The 16,242-nt window shown below is 38.9% G+C and overlaps 1 protein-coding gene across 50 annotated transcripts in view; it reads right to left on the bottom strand.

Moving 5' to 3' along the window:
* The window catches only part of NRCAM (neuronal cell adhesion molecule), a 336,778-nt gene that overhangs the window by 33,740 nt on the left and 286,796 nt on the right, over positions 1 to 16,242 (bottom strand). For 34 of the 50 annotated variants that reach the window (XM_078343182.1, XM_078343184.1, XM_078343178.1 and 31 more), the window contains 10 exons: positions 14,799 to 14,910; positions 13,277 to 13,443; positions 13,036 to 13,183; positions 10,725 to 10,849; positions 10,255 to 10,284; positions 8,675 to 8,776; positions 3,376 to 3,573; positions 3,200 to 3,270; positions 1,649 to 1,874; positions 465 to 580 (listed from right to left, as the gene is read on the bottom strand). In XM_078343182.1, the coding sequence (XP_078199308.1) occupies positions 465 to 580; positions 1,649 to 1,874; positions 3,200 to 3,270; positions 3,376 to 3,573; positions 8,675 to 8,776; positions 10,255 to 10,284; positions 10,725 to 10,849; positions 13,036 to 13,183; positions 13,277 to 13,443; positions 14,799 to 14,910 (1,295 nt within the window). The remainder of the gene's footprint in view (positions 1 to 464; positions 581 to 1,648; positions 1,875 to 3,199; positions 3,271 to 3,375; positions 3,574 to 8,674; positions 8,777 to 10,254; positions 10,285 to 10,724; positions 10,850 to 13,035; positions 13,184 to 13,276; positions 13,444 to 14,798; positions 14,911 to 16,242) is intronic. The other 16 variants (XM_035254142.3, XM_078343186.1, XM_035254138.3 and 13 more) reach the window with 1 other exon arrangement.

Genomic DNA, 16,242 nt, shown 5'->3' on the forward strand with positions numbered 1-16,242 from the left:
CTCAAGAACAAAGGTAATGGATATTTATAAGGATGACCTCGATGAGAACATATGGTCCTAAAGTATATTCTGCATTATTTAAAAAATGCCTACATTATTATCAGGATAATTTTGTATGTTCAACCCATGTGGTCCATATTGTTTTAAAGCTAGCTACGGTTAGTAATAGTCTAGGTCTTTAAAAAATTAGTTTCCCCATTTTGTATACATACTTACTTGGCAGAATGTTAGATCATCAGTGGAAAAAATGGAGAAAACTTTTTTTTTCTTATTTTGGATTCAGTGAGATTTCAAGTCAACTCTGGCCATGGCCCTGCCTGAGGCAATAAGCCAAATGAACTCTCCAGTCCACAAGTTCATAAAGCAATGAACCAAGTATGTCCTTCCTCATGTGGTGTGCATGACAAGTGGCATTCACTGCTGCCCTTACTAAAGAAAGCCATGAAAGGTCCCCCTCCACTTGCCCGATAGCCTTGCAGGTGTCCTCGGATGCTTTTCAGAGGTACTGGGTCCCAGTGCACTTCGGCTAAGGTACTGTTCACCACATTCACTTGCACATTCCCGGGAGCAACCATTGGGACTAGGAAAAGGACAAGGAAGTGGTAGAAGTATCAATGTTATTTTGAATTTCATCCATAAATATCACTATCTCCAATCATTTTGATTTAAAGCATACTCAGTCCTATTCCATGGATTATTAAGCATTGAATACAGATTTTGGGGTAAATGACTTTGTGAGAGTTTTTTTTTTTTTTTTTTTTTTTAAGATGGGGTTTTGCTATGTTGCCTAGGCTAGACTTAAATTCCTTGGCTCAAAGGATCCACCCACCTCAGCGTCCTGAGTAGGAAAACAAGGTTTTTTTTTTTTTTTTTTTTTTGAGACGGAGTTTCGCTCTTTTCACCCAGGCTGGAGTGCAATGGCGCGATCTCGGCTCACCGCAACCTCCGCCTCCTGGGTTCAGGCAATTCTCCTGCCTGCCTCAGCCTCCCGCGTAGCCGGGATTACAGGCACGCGCCACCATGCCCAGCTAATTTTTTGTATTTTTAGTAGAGACGGGGTTTCATCATGTTGACTGGGATGGTCTCGATCTCTTGACCTCGTGATCCACCCACCTCGGCCTCCCAAAGTGCTGGGATTACAGGCTTGAGCCACCGTTTTTTAAAAGTACAGTTAACCCTTGAACAACATGGATTTGAACTGCATGGGTCCACTTACATGTGGATTTTTTTTCCCTGCACAAATACAGTCAGCCCTCTACATCTACAGGTTCTCCATCTAGAGCCAAAGAAGATGGAAAACATGGTATTCTCAGGCACAAACCCCACAGATATGGAGGGCTGATTTTTCATATAGGCGGGTTCCATGGGGCCATCTGTGGGACTTAAGTATTTGCAGATTTGGGTATCTGAGGGGGGGCGTTCTGAAACCAATCCCCTGTGGCTACCAAGGGACAACTATACTGCAATCACTGTGAACGTTGTGAACGTCTCTTTCTTACACAGCAGGCTGTTTAAACTCAGAGAAGTCATGCAGACTAATCGCGACCTCCCTCCCTTGCAAACTGAGCACCTCTGGAAATGGCCTTGGCTTGCACCTTGGTTAAGTCTGTTTTGCTGGAAAAAGTAGAAAGGAAACAGCATCACTTACGGTCTTCTCCAGAATGTCCCATGACTACAGCTGGCTCGGGGGCAAACCCCACATCATTCAGGGCCTGAACTTTGATCAGGTATGGAACAAAGGTTGGCGTGCCTGAGACAATATATTTGGATACATTTGCCACAACCACAGACGTCCATTCATCATCACCATCTTTCTGGCGCCAGCTAACTTTGTATTGAAGGCCTGGCCCATTAGATTCAAAACCATTCAAGGGCTATAAGAAAAGCCAAATAACCAGAGCTTATAACACAGATCGACTGCATAGTCTTTTACAGGAACAGCAAATTCAATTCCCGGATCTAAGAAAGTGATCACTGAGATACTAAAACACAAGCTATTAACCATTTTCTCCAGGGACCTTTTATCAATTGTGCATTTGCAATGAGATTCAAAGCTTGTTTGGGATCAACATTTCAAAGGTTGTAGATTACTATCTTAAAGCAATAAATAACCATATAAGCCTTTCAAACTCTGGCTCTACAGTCAAGGATAGGTGATTCTTAAGACATTTCAGTCACATGGAATCCTTTATGTATTCCTGTTTGTGCAACAGTACATCATTGTCCATTTTACTTTCAGATGGAAACCTATGGACTGTTTTCCTCTTTATTAAAAAAAAAAGGCTACCCTGCCATTCTGTTGTTCCTACGTTTGTATGAATATAAGTATGTACATATATGTATACATGTAAGTATGCATGTATGGATCTATCTAAAATAGGTTTTGAATTATAAGTAAATATACGCTACTTTTCAAAATTACAAAACACATATAAGTTTCATCACTAAAGAAGTTGACTGCTGGGAATAGTTTGGTGATTGTCTTTCAGTGGTTCTTCTTTTTTTCTTTTTTTGAGACAGAGTCTGGCTCTGTCATGCAGGCTAAAGTGCAGTGGCACAATCTGAGCTCACTGCAACCTCCAGCTCCCGGGTTCAAGCTGCCTCAGCCTCCCGAGTAGCTGGGATTACAGAGGTGTGCCACTATGCCTGGCTAATTTTCATATTTTTAGTAGAGACAGCATTTTACCATGTTGGTCAGGCTGGTTCTGAACTCCTGACCTTGTGATCCGCCCACCTTGGCCTCCCAAAGTGCTGGGATTATAGGTGTGAGTCACCGCACCTGGCCCCAGGTGGTTCTTTAAGATAACACTAGCTAGCATTTTTTTTTCTAGGTGCTTTATATATATTAGCCCCTTTAATACTATGAAATCGTAGTTTTCAAAAATAGAAATCGGTTCTATTACCATTTCCATTATACAGATGCCTGATAGAGATGTTAAACAACTGGCCTAAGGTCATAGAGTTTGTGGCAGAGCTGGGATTTACACCCAATCATTCTGGCTCCAGAGCTCAAGCTTTTAATAACTACACAATACTACCTCTTAATAAACACACACACACACACACACACACACACACACACACACACACATATTCTTCCCCCAGAAATGGGTGAAATGGGATTTTAACGTAGACATTATTTTCAAACAATTTTTCACTCTAAAATATAGTGAATAAATTTAAAGGCATCATAGCTCACCTTCCATGTAATCACCAAATTATCAGGCTCTGATCCCAATCCTTCCACAGCTGTGGGGTTTTTATCTGGTTCTAGAAGTTAAGCAGCCACATATGCTTAAGCTTTGGTCTTTTGCAAAGAGTGGAAAACTTTTTTATTTCATTTTGTACCCCAGAAGTCCAGTTTTCCTGCTTTACCTGAGGCCTTCGTCAAATACTGCTCAGATGCCTCACTAGGCAAGCTCTTCCCGATGCTGTTCACGGCTGTCACGCGGAAGGAGTAGTTCACATAAGGAGACAGCTTTAGCTGGGCTGTGGTCTGTGTTCCAGAAACTTCAGTTTGGTGGTGCCACAGCCCTGGCTCATGCATCGCATCTTCATATTCGATGATGAATTCTGGCCATGACACACACACACACCAAACCCAAGAAAGTAAATTCAGTTACCCCAGGGGTAGCTGCTGGTGATAACTAGGGCACAGCAAATTCAACTTACAGGAACCGCAAATTCAATTCCTAGACCTACAGAAAGTGATCATTGAAATAGTAAAGCACAAGCTATTAACCATTTTCCATTAACCATTAGCCAGGTGTAGTGGTGCGCACCTGTAGTCCCAGCTACTCAGGAGGCTGAGGCAAGAGAATTGCTTGAACCCAGGAGGCGGAGGCTACAGTGAGCAGAGATTGCACCACTGCACTCCAGCTTGGGCAACAGAGGGAGACTCCGTCTCAAAAAAAAGAACCACCTAGAATATATGCACCAAGCTATTCCCAGCAGTTAACTTCTTTAGTGGGGAAAGCATATCTGTGTTTTCTGGATTTGGGAAATTAACATACATTTATTCATAATTCAAAACCTATTTTAGATAGCTCCAACATGAGCAACCAAACATGAATTATTTTACTTTCAAGAAAAATACCATTAAAATAGTTTGATTTCATAGTTCTATCATTATCCTCAACACAAGCATACATGGTGACACTTAGGTGGAAATGGCATCTCACTGTATTTAATTTAATTTCTCCTATTATGAAAAAAAATTGTCCAACTTTTCATATATTTAAAATTTTTAGGAATATATAGATTAATTCTAAACAGTTTTAGATTTACCTAACCTGGTATTCTTTCTCCAGCATGCTGAGTTTAGCTACTTAAAACTGTTTAGAATTAACCCATATATCCCTAAAAAGTTTAAATATATGGAAAGATAATCACATTTTTTTCATAATAGGAGAATTAAATATGAGATGCCATTTTCCACTCAACATATTGGCAATATCAAATGTTTAGCACACTTCGTTGACTATGACACAAAGAAGCAATCATTCTGACTTTGTAGGAAGGGTGTAAGTTGGAACAACTTCTGTATAAGACAATTTAGAAAATCTGTCAATATTTAAGGCACATACTCTTTGAGAAATTTTACTTCTAGCAATTTATTTTGAATAAATGTGCTCACACAAATGGCTCAAACACATGAGAAAGAATCTACATTGCAGTATTATTTGTAATTGAAATAACCTAATTGCAAACAGTGTCCATCGATAGGACACTGACTAAACAAATTACACTATGTCCACACAATGAAATACTCTGCAGCTATTAAAAATGACTGTTGGCCAGGTGCGGGGGCTCACACCTGTAATCTCAGGACTTTGGGAGACCCAGGTGGGTGGAGTCCAGGAGTCTGAGACCAGGCTGAGCAACCTAGTAAAACCCCTTCTTTTCAAAAAATTAGCTGGTTGTGGTAGTGTGCACCTATAGTCCCAGGTATTAGGGAGGCTGAGGAGGGAGGATCACCTGAGACCAGAAAGTCGAGGCTGCAGTGAACCATGATCAAGCCACTGCACTCCAGTCTGGGCAACAGGGTGAGACCCTGCCTCAACAAAAGAGAAAAAAAATGAATAGGGCTGTTCCATATGTGCTGAAATGAAAGATTTCTAAAATGTATTGTTAAGTGAAACTAAGCAGGGTATAGAATCATGTGTGCTGTGTACTATGCTTGTGTAAATGTAAAAAAAATACTACAACAAATAGACATATTCACTTGCATGTACATGCATTACCTCTCAGACAATATACACTAACACTGGTGTGACCGGAAGACCTGGGAGTCAGGAATGGGAGGAAGACATACTCTTAGTAGATGCACACCCTCTGCATCTACTAAAATGCTGTGGTCTGTACACATTTTACCCTTGTAAAATAATAGGTATTGGATATTCATTGATTGTCTACTATGTGCCAGGAGCCATGAATGAACTACAAACACAAAGATAACTAAAAATATTATATGTGTTGCAGTGGTTCAAAACTAGGTCCTTGGAGTTTCCCTTTCAATCCACATTCATCTTTGGGTGATCTCTAGTCCTATAAATGAATAACTTTCACATTTATAGCTATAGTCTGGACCTCTTCCCTGAACTACAGACTCAGAACATCCAACTGTCTGCTTGACAATTCCACTTAGTTGTCCACGACAGCATCTCAGACTGGATAGGACCAAAAGTAATCCCAATCTTCCTCTCCAGTTGACAGTGACAACCCAGGTCAAAACCTGGAATCCTGTTTTCCTACATCTTCCACACTCTCGGTAGTACAATGGCCTGTGTACCATTAAAATATATCCCAAATCTGTCCATTTCTCAGCCTCTTCCAGGCCACTCTCCTCTCTTATGAGAATGATCACATAACTTCCTAACTCAGTAGTTCCCAAACTTTCTTGGTTCACGATATACTTAGTGTCTCCATAATTTATTTTTCATGGCTCCCATAGGCCAAAAGAATGACCTAATGTTTTCATGTATTAAGTAGCTAGGTTCATACAACTTGATATGTTGTATGTTATACCTTAAATAAATTTAAACAATTTAAATTTTAAACCTGTTTATATCTTAACAATTTAAAGCTTCTCTTATACAACTTCTCAAACCTTGTAAACAGATTGGACACCACCTTCCACATTTCCTGTTCCCCAGTGATTTCCATGTGGCACTTGCTTTTTATCACAGCAAATGCTTTGCAGAGATAATATTATCACAAAATGACATGAGATATATAGTTGAACCTGTCATCTTCCTCAAGCTAGTTTCATGTGATGTCTGAAAAATATCACTGTGTTTTTTAACATCAAAATTTAAAGGTAAAGCTTTAAAATTATCCCAAGGGAGGTACCCTGTGAATTCCCTGAGGTACCACTGGGCATTTCAGTGCACAGTCTGGGAACCATGGTCTTTCCCAGTCTCTCTGCTTCTCTTCCTATTCTTCTATAGACTATTTTTAATAGACAAACCAGAGTTATTCATTCACCCCTCTCTGTTAAAACTCTCCAAGGGCTTCCCCATCCTCACAGTGACCTTCAGGTCCTTGTACAATTCCCATCCCAGACACCCACCCCCTAACTCTTCATATCTTTGATCTTCTGTCCTCCTTCACTTTCCCTTGGTCATTTCACTGCGGCCTCACTGGCCTCCTCGCAGACATGCCCCTGTCTTAGGGCCTTTGCTCTTTTCCTTTGCTTTTGCTGGAAAGTTCTTTCCCTAGACAACTGCATAGTATGCTCACTGACCTCCCTCCCCTGTCTTGATTGACATATTCAAATGTTCTTTTCTTAGTGTGTCCTTTCCTGTTCACACTATTCACAATTATACCCCTAGCTCCCCATCTCTTTCTGCTGATTTGTTTTTTGAATGTCCTAAACACATATACACACACAACCATATGTATTAATAATACATATAAGTTTGAGTCCTCTAGGAAACAAAGACTAAGACAGAATTAGAAATGGAGAGGTCTACTTGGGAAAATACCCTTGGGAGAAAAAGGGAAAGGAAGCAGGGAAGCCTGAAGGGGGGATGTTCCTTCAGACCACAATGCTGGTCTGACATCTGTAACAGAAAGAGGAGGAGGGAAGGAGGAGTGAGTAGGAAAAGCCTCAGACTACAGTACAGTATAGCTCTGGGATAGACTCAGCCAGGTCAACCAGGAGCCTGGAGTACAGTCTGCCCATGAGAAGAGTTTTGCATTAGGCATGTGTGACCTCTGGGACCTCTGTTGCACCGAGCAACTGGAGCACCCCAAGGAGTATGGCCTCACGTGAACCCTGCAGTGGAGCCTTACAGAAGGAGAAGCAGATGGAGGCTGTCAGTTAACACACTTTATAGCAGGTTCTCTCTTGAAGGTAGGTCTGAGTCTTCCGTATGTGTGCATATATATATTATATATATATATATATATACACATATATATACGTGTATATATATATATGTTTACATGCAGATATGACATTATACTTAATAATGTATTATTAATTTTATCTTATGTGTGGCCTCATCTAAAATATAAGCTCCATAACGACAGAGATTTTTGACTATTTCATTTTAGAACAATGTCTGGCACATAGTAGGCACTCAAAAATACCTGTTGAATGAATGAGTAAATGAATGAAAGAGTAGAAGTACCTCAAAATCTAATGGTATGATTTTAATATAGGGAAAAAGAGTCTCCAAGCCATCTAACCAGCTAACTCTGACTAATGCACACAATGAGCTAGAAGACTGGGCCTGGATGACTGTGTGTTCTGATCAAGGACACTGAAAACTCAGTAGAGAAAAAAGCACCATTAAACAACACAAGACAGAGGGAAGGCTTTGGTTAAATTTTAGTGGAAATGTTCTACTTTACCATGAAGTGCAATAAATCAACACACCTACGATTTCAGAATCATCTTAGGTCATCATCAGAAAGGAATTCAGTCTTCCTGTAGTATATGCTTGAAGGTAATCATGTATTTCAGGCATGTGACCTGATTGGGTCTGCCTCTTAATTATCTCTTTGGCTTTACATTTAAACTTCTAAGCTTACCTATAGTCTAATTTTATTACGCTCTTCTAGTATCCTTATGACACTGTCCTTCATTATCTTATTCTCTAGGCCCTAGGCTTATGTCACCAAGGTGAGACGCTCACATTGTTGAATGGGCAACTTTGTAGCAGGGACTAATAGAAAGAAAGAGACCTAGGTTGGAAGTTAAAGCAGAACCTATTATCTACGCCCAGTTCTGTTACCAACTGTGGGTTGAAAAGTTACTTTACTCAACAAGCCTCAATTTCCTAATATGAAGACAGGGCCATTCAGCACTTGCTCCTCCTAACCTTTTCTCCCAGAAGAAATGGGTAAAATAAATGACTAACTTAAGGTGCACCTTCCTACTGTGGTAGGTATTTAAAGTGATTTTGATTGATCTTAAACAAAAATAACAGTGCATTTGATTAATCAACATCTTCAGCAATTAAGTGGTGTCCTATTCTAGAAGGTGTAACCAGGAATAACTTCAGCTCTGAAGAGAAGAGGGACATAAATAAATATTTTTGTTCTATCAGTAATGAAGCAGAGAATCCTAGTAAATACCTTTGTGAGGAAATTCAGTTGACTGTTACAAAGTGCTTCAAACATGGCCATTTAGTTGATCAATAATAGAGCAAATAATACCACATACTTGTAATAGGGCTATTGTTGTCATCGCCTGGGGTCCATGACAGCTGAACACTTTTGTCAAGTTGATCTGTCAGTTCTAAGTCAAAGGGAGGATTTGGAACATCTGTAGAGCAAACATACACACATCATGGTCACCCATCCATCTTTAAGAGGTTCTCCTTTACTCATGATACTATTCACAGAGGGGACATCTTAAAGACACATAACAGTTGATAGTCAATGAGCATGCGACTGAAAGGAAATGGGAACAGCTGAGGTTGCTGGGAACACATGAGCACACCCAAGACAACCCATCAATGAGTTCTGCTCACTTGTTTATCAAAGGAAACAAAAACATTTGTAACCAAATCCAGTGAAGCAGACACATGTGGTTCATCAGCATTCTCAGTGTGTCTTTTCATAAACATGAATGGACACAAACATGAAAAATAATAAGCTCAATTTCTAATACATGGGAAACAAAGAATAGCCACTGCTGAAAAACAAATATAGGCAAATCAAAGGTACTATTTAAAGAAAATTCAAATGTTCTTTCTGAAACATGCTGAATAATAGACTTGGGGGCTCTGAAAAAGTATTTATATTTGCAAAAGAATTCTGAAATAGATGCTATGGGGGTAGCCCTTAGCATGCCTAAGTGTGTTTACTCCCAGAGGACAACAGTGTATAGACGGACACATTTTGGGACAAAAGAGTCCTGGAAGCATGTCTGCCTCTTCTAATAGTGTCGTTCCCCCCAGACCTTTGACCTTGCTCTTAGGAGTAACTCTGGCACTCAGGGGACCAGAGACAACATAAATATATGCACCTTTTTTCTTATCAGTGATAAAGCAGTAAAAGTCTACAAAGCACAGGTTATATTGGATAACTAAATACAATATTATTGTGCAAAATCAGCTGAGATTATGTCAAGAAATTGGTTTTTGTACCGATATGCTGAATAAAGATGAAGTTTCTCTAAATAAAAAGATTTCTAGAAATGATTTCTGACCTATTTTCCAGATTCTAAAAAGCCACACAACATGAATGTGCCCCTCCGTTTGGTCTTTCTTAAGTGATTTGTCTTTTGTCAACACATGGTGAGTCAGTGTTCTCTGATATAAAAGCTAAATGTTGTTCTAAACATCCATTTTTCTCCTATATACTTTCTTGAAAATGGAATCCCAAAACAACATTTATTTTTCCAAAACAATTTTTAACAAATTAAGGTGAAAATCTAATTGGTAGAATGATATTAGAAATAGCCTTTTCATTCTGTAAAATGTGGATGATGGCTTTTAAAAAAGCACTATGCTACTTGACAAGGAAATTGCATCAAAGAGGGAGTTTCATCAAACAAAGTGATTTTATGATAGCACATGAACTATTTGAAACAACTGGCCATGAACTTGGTGAAAAATCTAGGGTTATGATGAAGAAATGATTAATTGTCAGTAAATGGGTGACATCACATAACAACTGACAGAGCCCCTTTCCTTAAGAGACACAATTATGTGACATAGGAAAGAAAGTTATCAATATTTTCTGCAGATGTGAAATTGTTTGACAGAAAACAGAGAAAGAAGACTCATATTAGTTTACCGTAAACGGGAACTGGAGTTGGAGTAGGAGCTAGAAAGGACATTAATATAAAGGATTTTAATCAAAATTAGTAATGGAAAGATACAAGATAGCACAAGATGACAAAGACTACATTATTCAAAATTATAAAACTAAGCCCTATGCTTAGCTGTGAGACACAGCATTGTTAAACATGCAGTAACAATTGAGAAAAAAAACTTCAATTTTAGATACAAGTAGAATATTTCTCTTAATTTTATTACAAAAACGTTAGTAATGTGCATATCTACCATTTCATCCAGTGCTGCTATATAGTATATTTATACTTAAATTATTGCCTTCAAGGCATGTTTCAAAGAAGAAAAACATGGGTATGAACTCACCCAGGCATATTAACAAGCAAACATTTTATATTTACAATTTTTATCTTATTTTTCCTTTTCAACCAAATGCAGTGAAGCTGGTTGTGCTATTTTTGTTCTCTTTCTTACCAACAACGCTAAGCACAGCACTGGCGGAGACGCTGTCCAGAGTGGTGTTGGCCACACACGTGTAGGTCCCACTGTCATCATCACTGACATCAGCTACCACCAGATGATCCTTGTCCACAGTGAACCTGTGGACAGAATATATTCAGAGTAGTAAAAATGGACATTCAGCCACACCCTATAATTGCTTCACTGTCGGGAAAGAAACTGTACATTTGATAAAAGAGAAAGATGGTACAAATTTTCAAAATTAGAGCAAAACACTTATCACTTTAAGAATGATTAAAGTTGGAAAGCAGTGAGAATGAACTAGAATCTTGGGTTAGAAGGGATAACTCTTCTGGTATAGTATTTTCAACCAGCCCTCCAGAGCACGGGTCCCCACACCCTGGGCCACGGACTGGTACTGTCCTGTTAGGAACTGGGCTGCAGAGGGGACGGCTGCTCTAGAGGGTATTGTAGGTGTTTTCCTTAAGTCCCCAGGGGAATGGGCGAGTGAAGCTGAGCTCCGCCTCCCCTCACAGAAGCAGCAGCATTGGATTCTCACAGGAAGGTGAACCCTATTGTGAACTGTGCAGGTGAGGGATTGAGATTGTGCACTCCTTATGATCATCTAATGCCTGAGGATGTGTCACTGTATATATTACATGTAATAATACATACATGTATATACATATTACAAAGTCATAATAATAGAAATAAAGTACACAATAAATGTAATGCACTTGAATCATTCTGAAACCATTGTGCCCCCACCCCATCTGTGGAAAAATTGTCTTCCATGAAACCAGTCCCTGGTACCAAAAAGGCTGGGGACTGCTGCTCTAGAGGGAGTGGTAGAAACTTCTTTAAGTTCCTAGGGGAATGAAGTAAAGGCTAGTTCCAGCATTATCCTTACTAAAGGGCTTTACTAAGGCTTTTGCTGCCATGAAACACTGGAAAACCACTCCTTCAGTTCAATTTCTATCAAAGTATATATTTTAAATACTTTATTATTTACTGCAGAAATTTCATGTCATTTTCTTACATGTATAAACTCTTACAGGAGAAATTAAATGCAAAGAATAATAATTTGCTTTATCATTAGAAACAGGAAGATTTAGATGAACAATCTCTACTGAGAGTTTTCTAGAGGTTATTTGTGAGCATGAAAAATTGCTCAGTAGATCAAAAAATTAATGTATAGAGGATTAATGCATTATTTTAATGAAGCTGCATAAATCATAAACTGTCTTCTCAGTTAATTTCCAAGTAAAAGTTTCAGCCAACTTAACCTGGTGGTCATTTCTTTACGTTTCTTTTTCATCCTTTTTTTTCCTTTTTTGTAAAGACAGGGTCTCACTTTGTTACCCAGGCTGGAGCGCAGTGGTACAGTCACAGCTCACTGCAATCTCAGCCTTCTGGGCTCAGGTAATTCTCCCATTTCAGCCTCCCAGGTAGCTGGGACCACAGGTATGAGACCACCACACCCGGTTATCCTTTTCGTCTTTATCAACTCAACAAATAAAATTGACTAGTTCAAGCATAAAACTAGATGGAGACTCTAGGCACATAAAAGAGAAGGCCATAGAATTCTTCTGGGGCCAGTAACAAGCAACAGGGCAAGCTTTAGGCACCACAACTTTAGGTCAGCTGCAGGTGAACCACAGAAATGATTTCGACCAGAATACAGCATTCCTTCTAAGACAGCGAGGCCTATAGCCACTTTGCTAAAATTCACACATTCCAGTCTATACTGCTACATCAAATCGAGGGTCTCATCTCAAAAATCCCATGACCTATATTCCATTCTTAACTAAATCTGCAGCATGCTTGGGCTCTTTAAAGCTTTACCTGTTTTTGTTTTTCCTTCCCCTTCCACTGGCTTCAGGTAAAATCAAAAGAAAATCTCCTTATCCAAATAAAAATGAGTGTCTTTTAAAATACTGACAAGGATTTGAGCAGTCTTTGGTGATTAAAGAGGTCGTATTTCTGCTTATTTGTAGAATGGTAATGAAAACATCTGTTGAGATTTCGCTATTCAAGGTATAAAGCAATGGATGTTGTCCAAGGCCTGAGGGTTTTTTCCCATCCCGAATTACACAAGAGACTAGCATGCAAAGATAGACAAACATTCTTGGGGTCCTATTTCAATTATCTGGTACCTTCTTAGGTACATATATTTTACAGTAGGGAGAAAATACCTCTCTCTGTTTTGGAGACAGCAGACTTCAGAAACTAAAACTTCACCATAACTGACTACATAATAGACCTTTAGTTCAAGAATAGCTTAAAGAAAGAATGAAGAGAAAGTAAAGAAATCATCTTCAAATACCTTTCATCACTGGGCAGTTCCTCATTGTCCTTCAGCCACAGGACAGTGAGGACTAAGGTGTGATCATGTTTCACTTTGCATTCAAATGACACCATGCCCCCTCTTTGCACAACTGCATATTCGGGCTGTTTAATGATCCATGTAGGATCTGAAATGTAAAGTTATCGTTATCCATTTGGCAAAGCTGGAAAATCTGTTCAAAGTCATTTGAAACTTAAAAAACACATAACCTCTGCCTTACCTTTGATTTCTAAGTGGACGTCATTCTTTGCCATCCCTAATTTATTCCTTGCAACACATGTGTAAGTTCCCGTACTGTCCTTTTGGGCCACAGGAATTTCCAAAGTTCCATTTTCATGTAAAACATAAATATCTTCATGAAGAGCACTTCCTTTAGCTCCTTTAAACCTTTCATTACAGAAATTATCAGGATGAGAATAAAAACACATCATATTTTGAAGTCAGACATAAAATATCATGTTCAAGGTCAACACAACCATGATGTACGTTAAAGTTGCAAGGCTATAAGGATTGTACTTTTGAAAGTAAAAATAGAAAAATATTCAGGGGAGGAAAAAAAGGTATGTATGTCAGATAGGAGAAGTGAAACGGATGAAGCAAACTAAGTGTGAATCTACTACCTTCACTAGGAAAATCATCTGCATAAGCATCCATTTTTCTTTTCTGGGGTGAAGGTGGGGGCCTGGGGAGATATTTCTTTAATCTTAACCCTGCCTTTATTCTGACCTCAGTAGTTGGAGCTTAGCACAGCATCTGGGACCTGACAGATGATCAGTAAAGAATGTTCCAGTTTTTGTTCATTCATTCTTTCTAAGTCATTGCCTATCCATCCTCTGCCTTGTCTCTTTCAGCTAAAGTAAACAAGCTAGGAGGAGCTAGAGGACTTAAACCTCCGGTGGCATATAAAAGGGGATGATCTTAAGTGGGGAGTAAAAGAACATGGGAGATCTTGGCTGGATCCAAGTCAGGAAGATCCGGTGCAAGCAGTACTAAAAAGAAACAATGATAATAAATTCTGCTTTGGAGCTTACAGAACCCTCCACTACCCCACATGATATTTTATTTTCAAGGAATATCCCCTAACTAATCCCTCCTGCCACTACTCACAAAGTCCCAGGGGATATCCATGACACTGTAAAATACAGCAGCCTTAAATTAAAAAAAATCATTTACATGTAGAGCTGTGCTTAACAGAGTGTGCTGCTAAACAGATTGTACACGTGAAACTATTTAACACAGAGCCAGTAGTTAATATATATTTGAATGAATTTAATAATTAACAGTGAATGAATGAATTTAATAATTAATAGTGTAGGCCAGGCACTGTGGCTCACACCTATAATCTTAGCACTTTGGGAGGCCAAGGTGGGTGGATCACCTGAGGTTACAAGTTGGAGATCAGCCTAGCCAACACAGTGAAACCACGTCTCTACAAAAAATACAAAAATTAGCTGGGCATGGTGGCGGATGCCTGTAATCCCAGCTACTCTAGAGGCTGAGTCAGGAGAATCACTTGAACCCAGGAGGAAGAGGGTGCAGTGAGCTGTGATTGCGCCACTGCACTCCAGCCTGGGTAATGAAGTGAGACTGTCTCAAGAAAAAAAAAGAATTAACAGTGTAATGAATTGTGCACTGCTTTTCCATGCTTAGATTTTTTTTTTAAATAAAATCAAACATATTTAGAATATAAAGGCTTTAGCAGACACCTTAAGTATTGAAAAACACACAGAGCTGCTACTTACCACTCAATGGTTGGGAGAGGAGACCCAAAGAAGGCACAGTCTAGTAAAGCAGGCCTGTTTGCAATGACCTGGTAGAGTGTGTTTGCAGGTGTGAGGATTCGTGGTGGCTCAGCTGTAAATATTTTTAAAAGGTAAAGAACTATTACAATACATTTTAGGACTACAGTGTATTTATTGTATTTTGTTTCAAAGTCATTAAAGTTTATGGTAAAGCACAACCAATCTCTCTCCTTATGTTTCGTATCAGGCGTAATACTGCCAGTCACTCAAGGCAGAAAAATACATTTTTTCTCTTTCTACCTCCTGTGCCACTTCTTGCTCAGGCATTATTTTAGTTGTTGATTTACTGTGAGTCCACTGCAGTCTTGGAATGAGACTTTTAATTATTTTATCCCCAGCACAGTGTCTGGCACAAAAATAACAGTCAAGTATATACTTTTTGAATGACTGACTCATCATAACCCTAGTGGGTGGGAACAGTGGGGGAACACATAAGCTGGCAGAGAAAACCAGAGTGGTGAGCATGATGACTAAAAAAATGGAACTACTGCAACAGAAACAAAAATAGACAAATGGGATTATGCCAAACTAAAAAGCTTGCATAGTCAGAGAGACAGTCAACAGAGTGAAGAGACAGCCTCTATAGAAGGGGAGAAAACATTTGCAAACCATCTATCTGGTAAGGGGTTAATACCAAAATATATAAATAACTCATAGAATTCAATATTGAGAAAATGAATAATCTGATAAAAAATGGGCAAAGGACTGGACTAGACATTTATCAAAAGAAGATATACAAACGGCCAACAGGCATTATGAGAAAATGCCCAGCATCACCAATCGTCAGATAAATGTAAATTAAAACCACAATGAGATATTATGTCATACCTATTAGAATGGCTACTATCAAAAAGAGGAGATCTAAGTGTTGGCAAGCATGTGGAGAAAAGGGAACATTTAAGACTGTGGGAGGAAATATAAGTTAGTATAGCCACTGTGGAAAATATTGTAAAGATTGTGTATACTGTTTATACTGAAAACATTAAAAATGAAACTACCATATGATCCAACAATCCCATTACTGGGTATATATCAAAAGGAAATAAAATTAGTATGTCAAGATATTTGAACCCCTTCATTCATTGCAGTATTATTCACAATAGTCAAGATGTGGAATCAACCTAAGTGCCATCAATGAATGAATGGAATAAAGAAACTGTGATATATACACACAATGGAATACTATCAGCCTTAAAAAAGAAGAAAATTCTGTCATTTCCTTCATGTCATTCATGTCTTGACAACATGGATGAACCTGTAGGACATTATGTTAAATGAAACAGGCCAGATACAGAAAGACAAACATGGCATGATCTCCCTTATATGTAAAATCTAAAAACGTTGTTGAACTCATAAAAGTAGAGATGAAAAAGGAACCAGCAGC

The sequence above is a fragment of the Callithrix jacchus genome, chromosome 11 (assembly GCF_049354715.1).
Source record: "Callithrix jacchus isolate 240 chromosome 11, calJac240_pri, whole genome shotgun sequence".
NCBI lineage: Eukaryota > Metazoa > Chordata > Mammalia > Primates > Cebidae > Callithrix > Callithrix jacchus.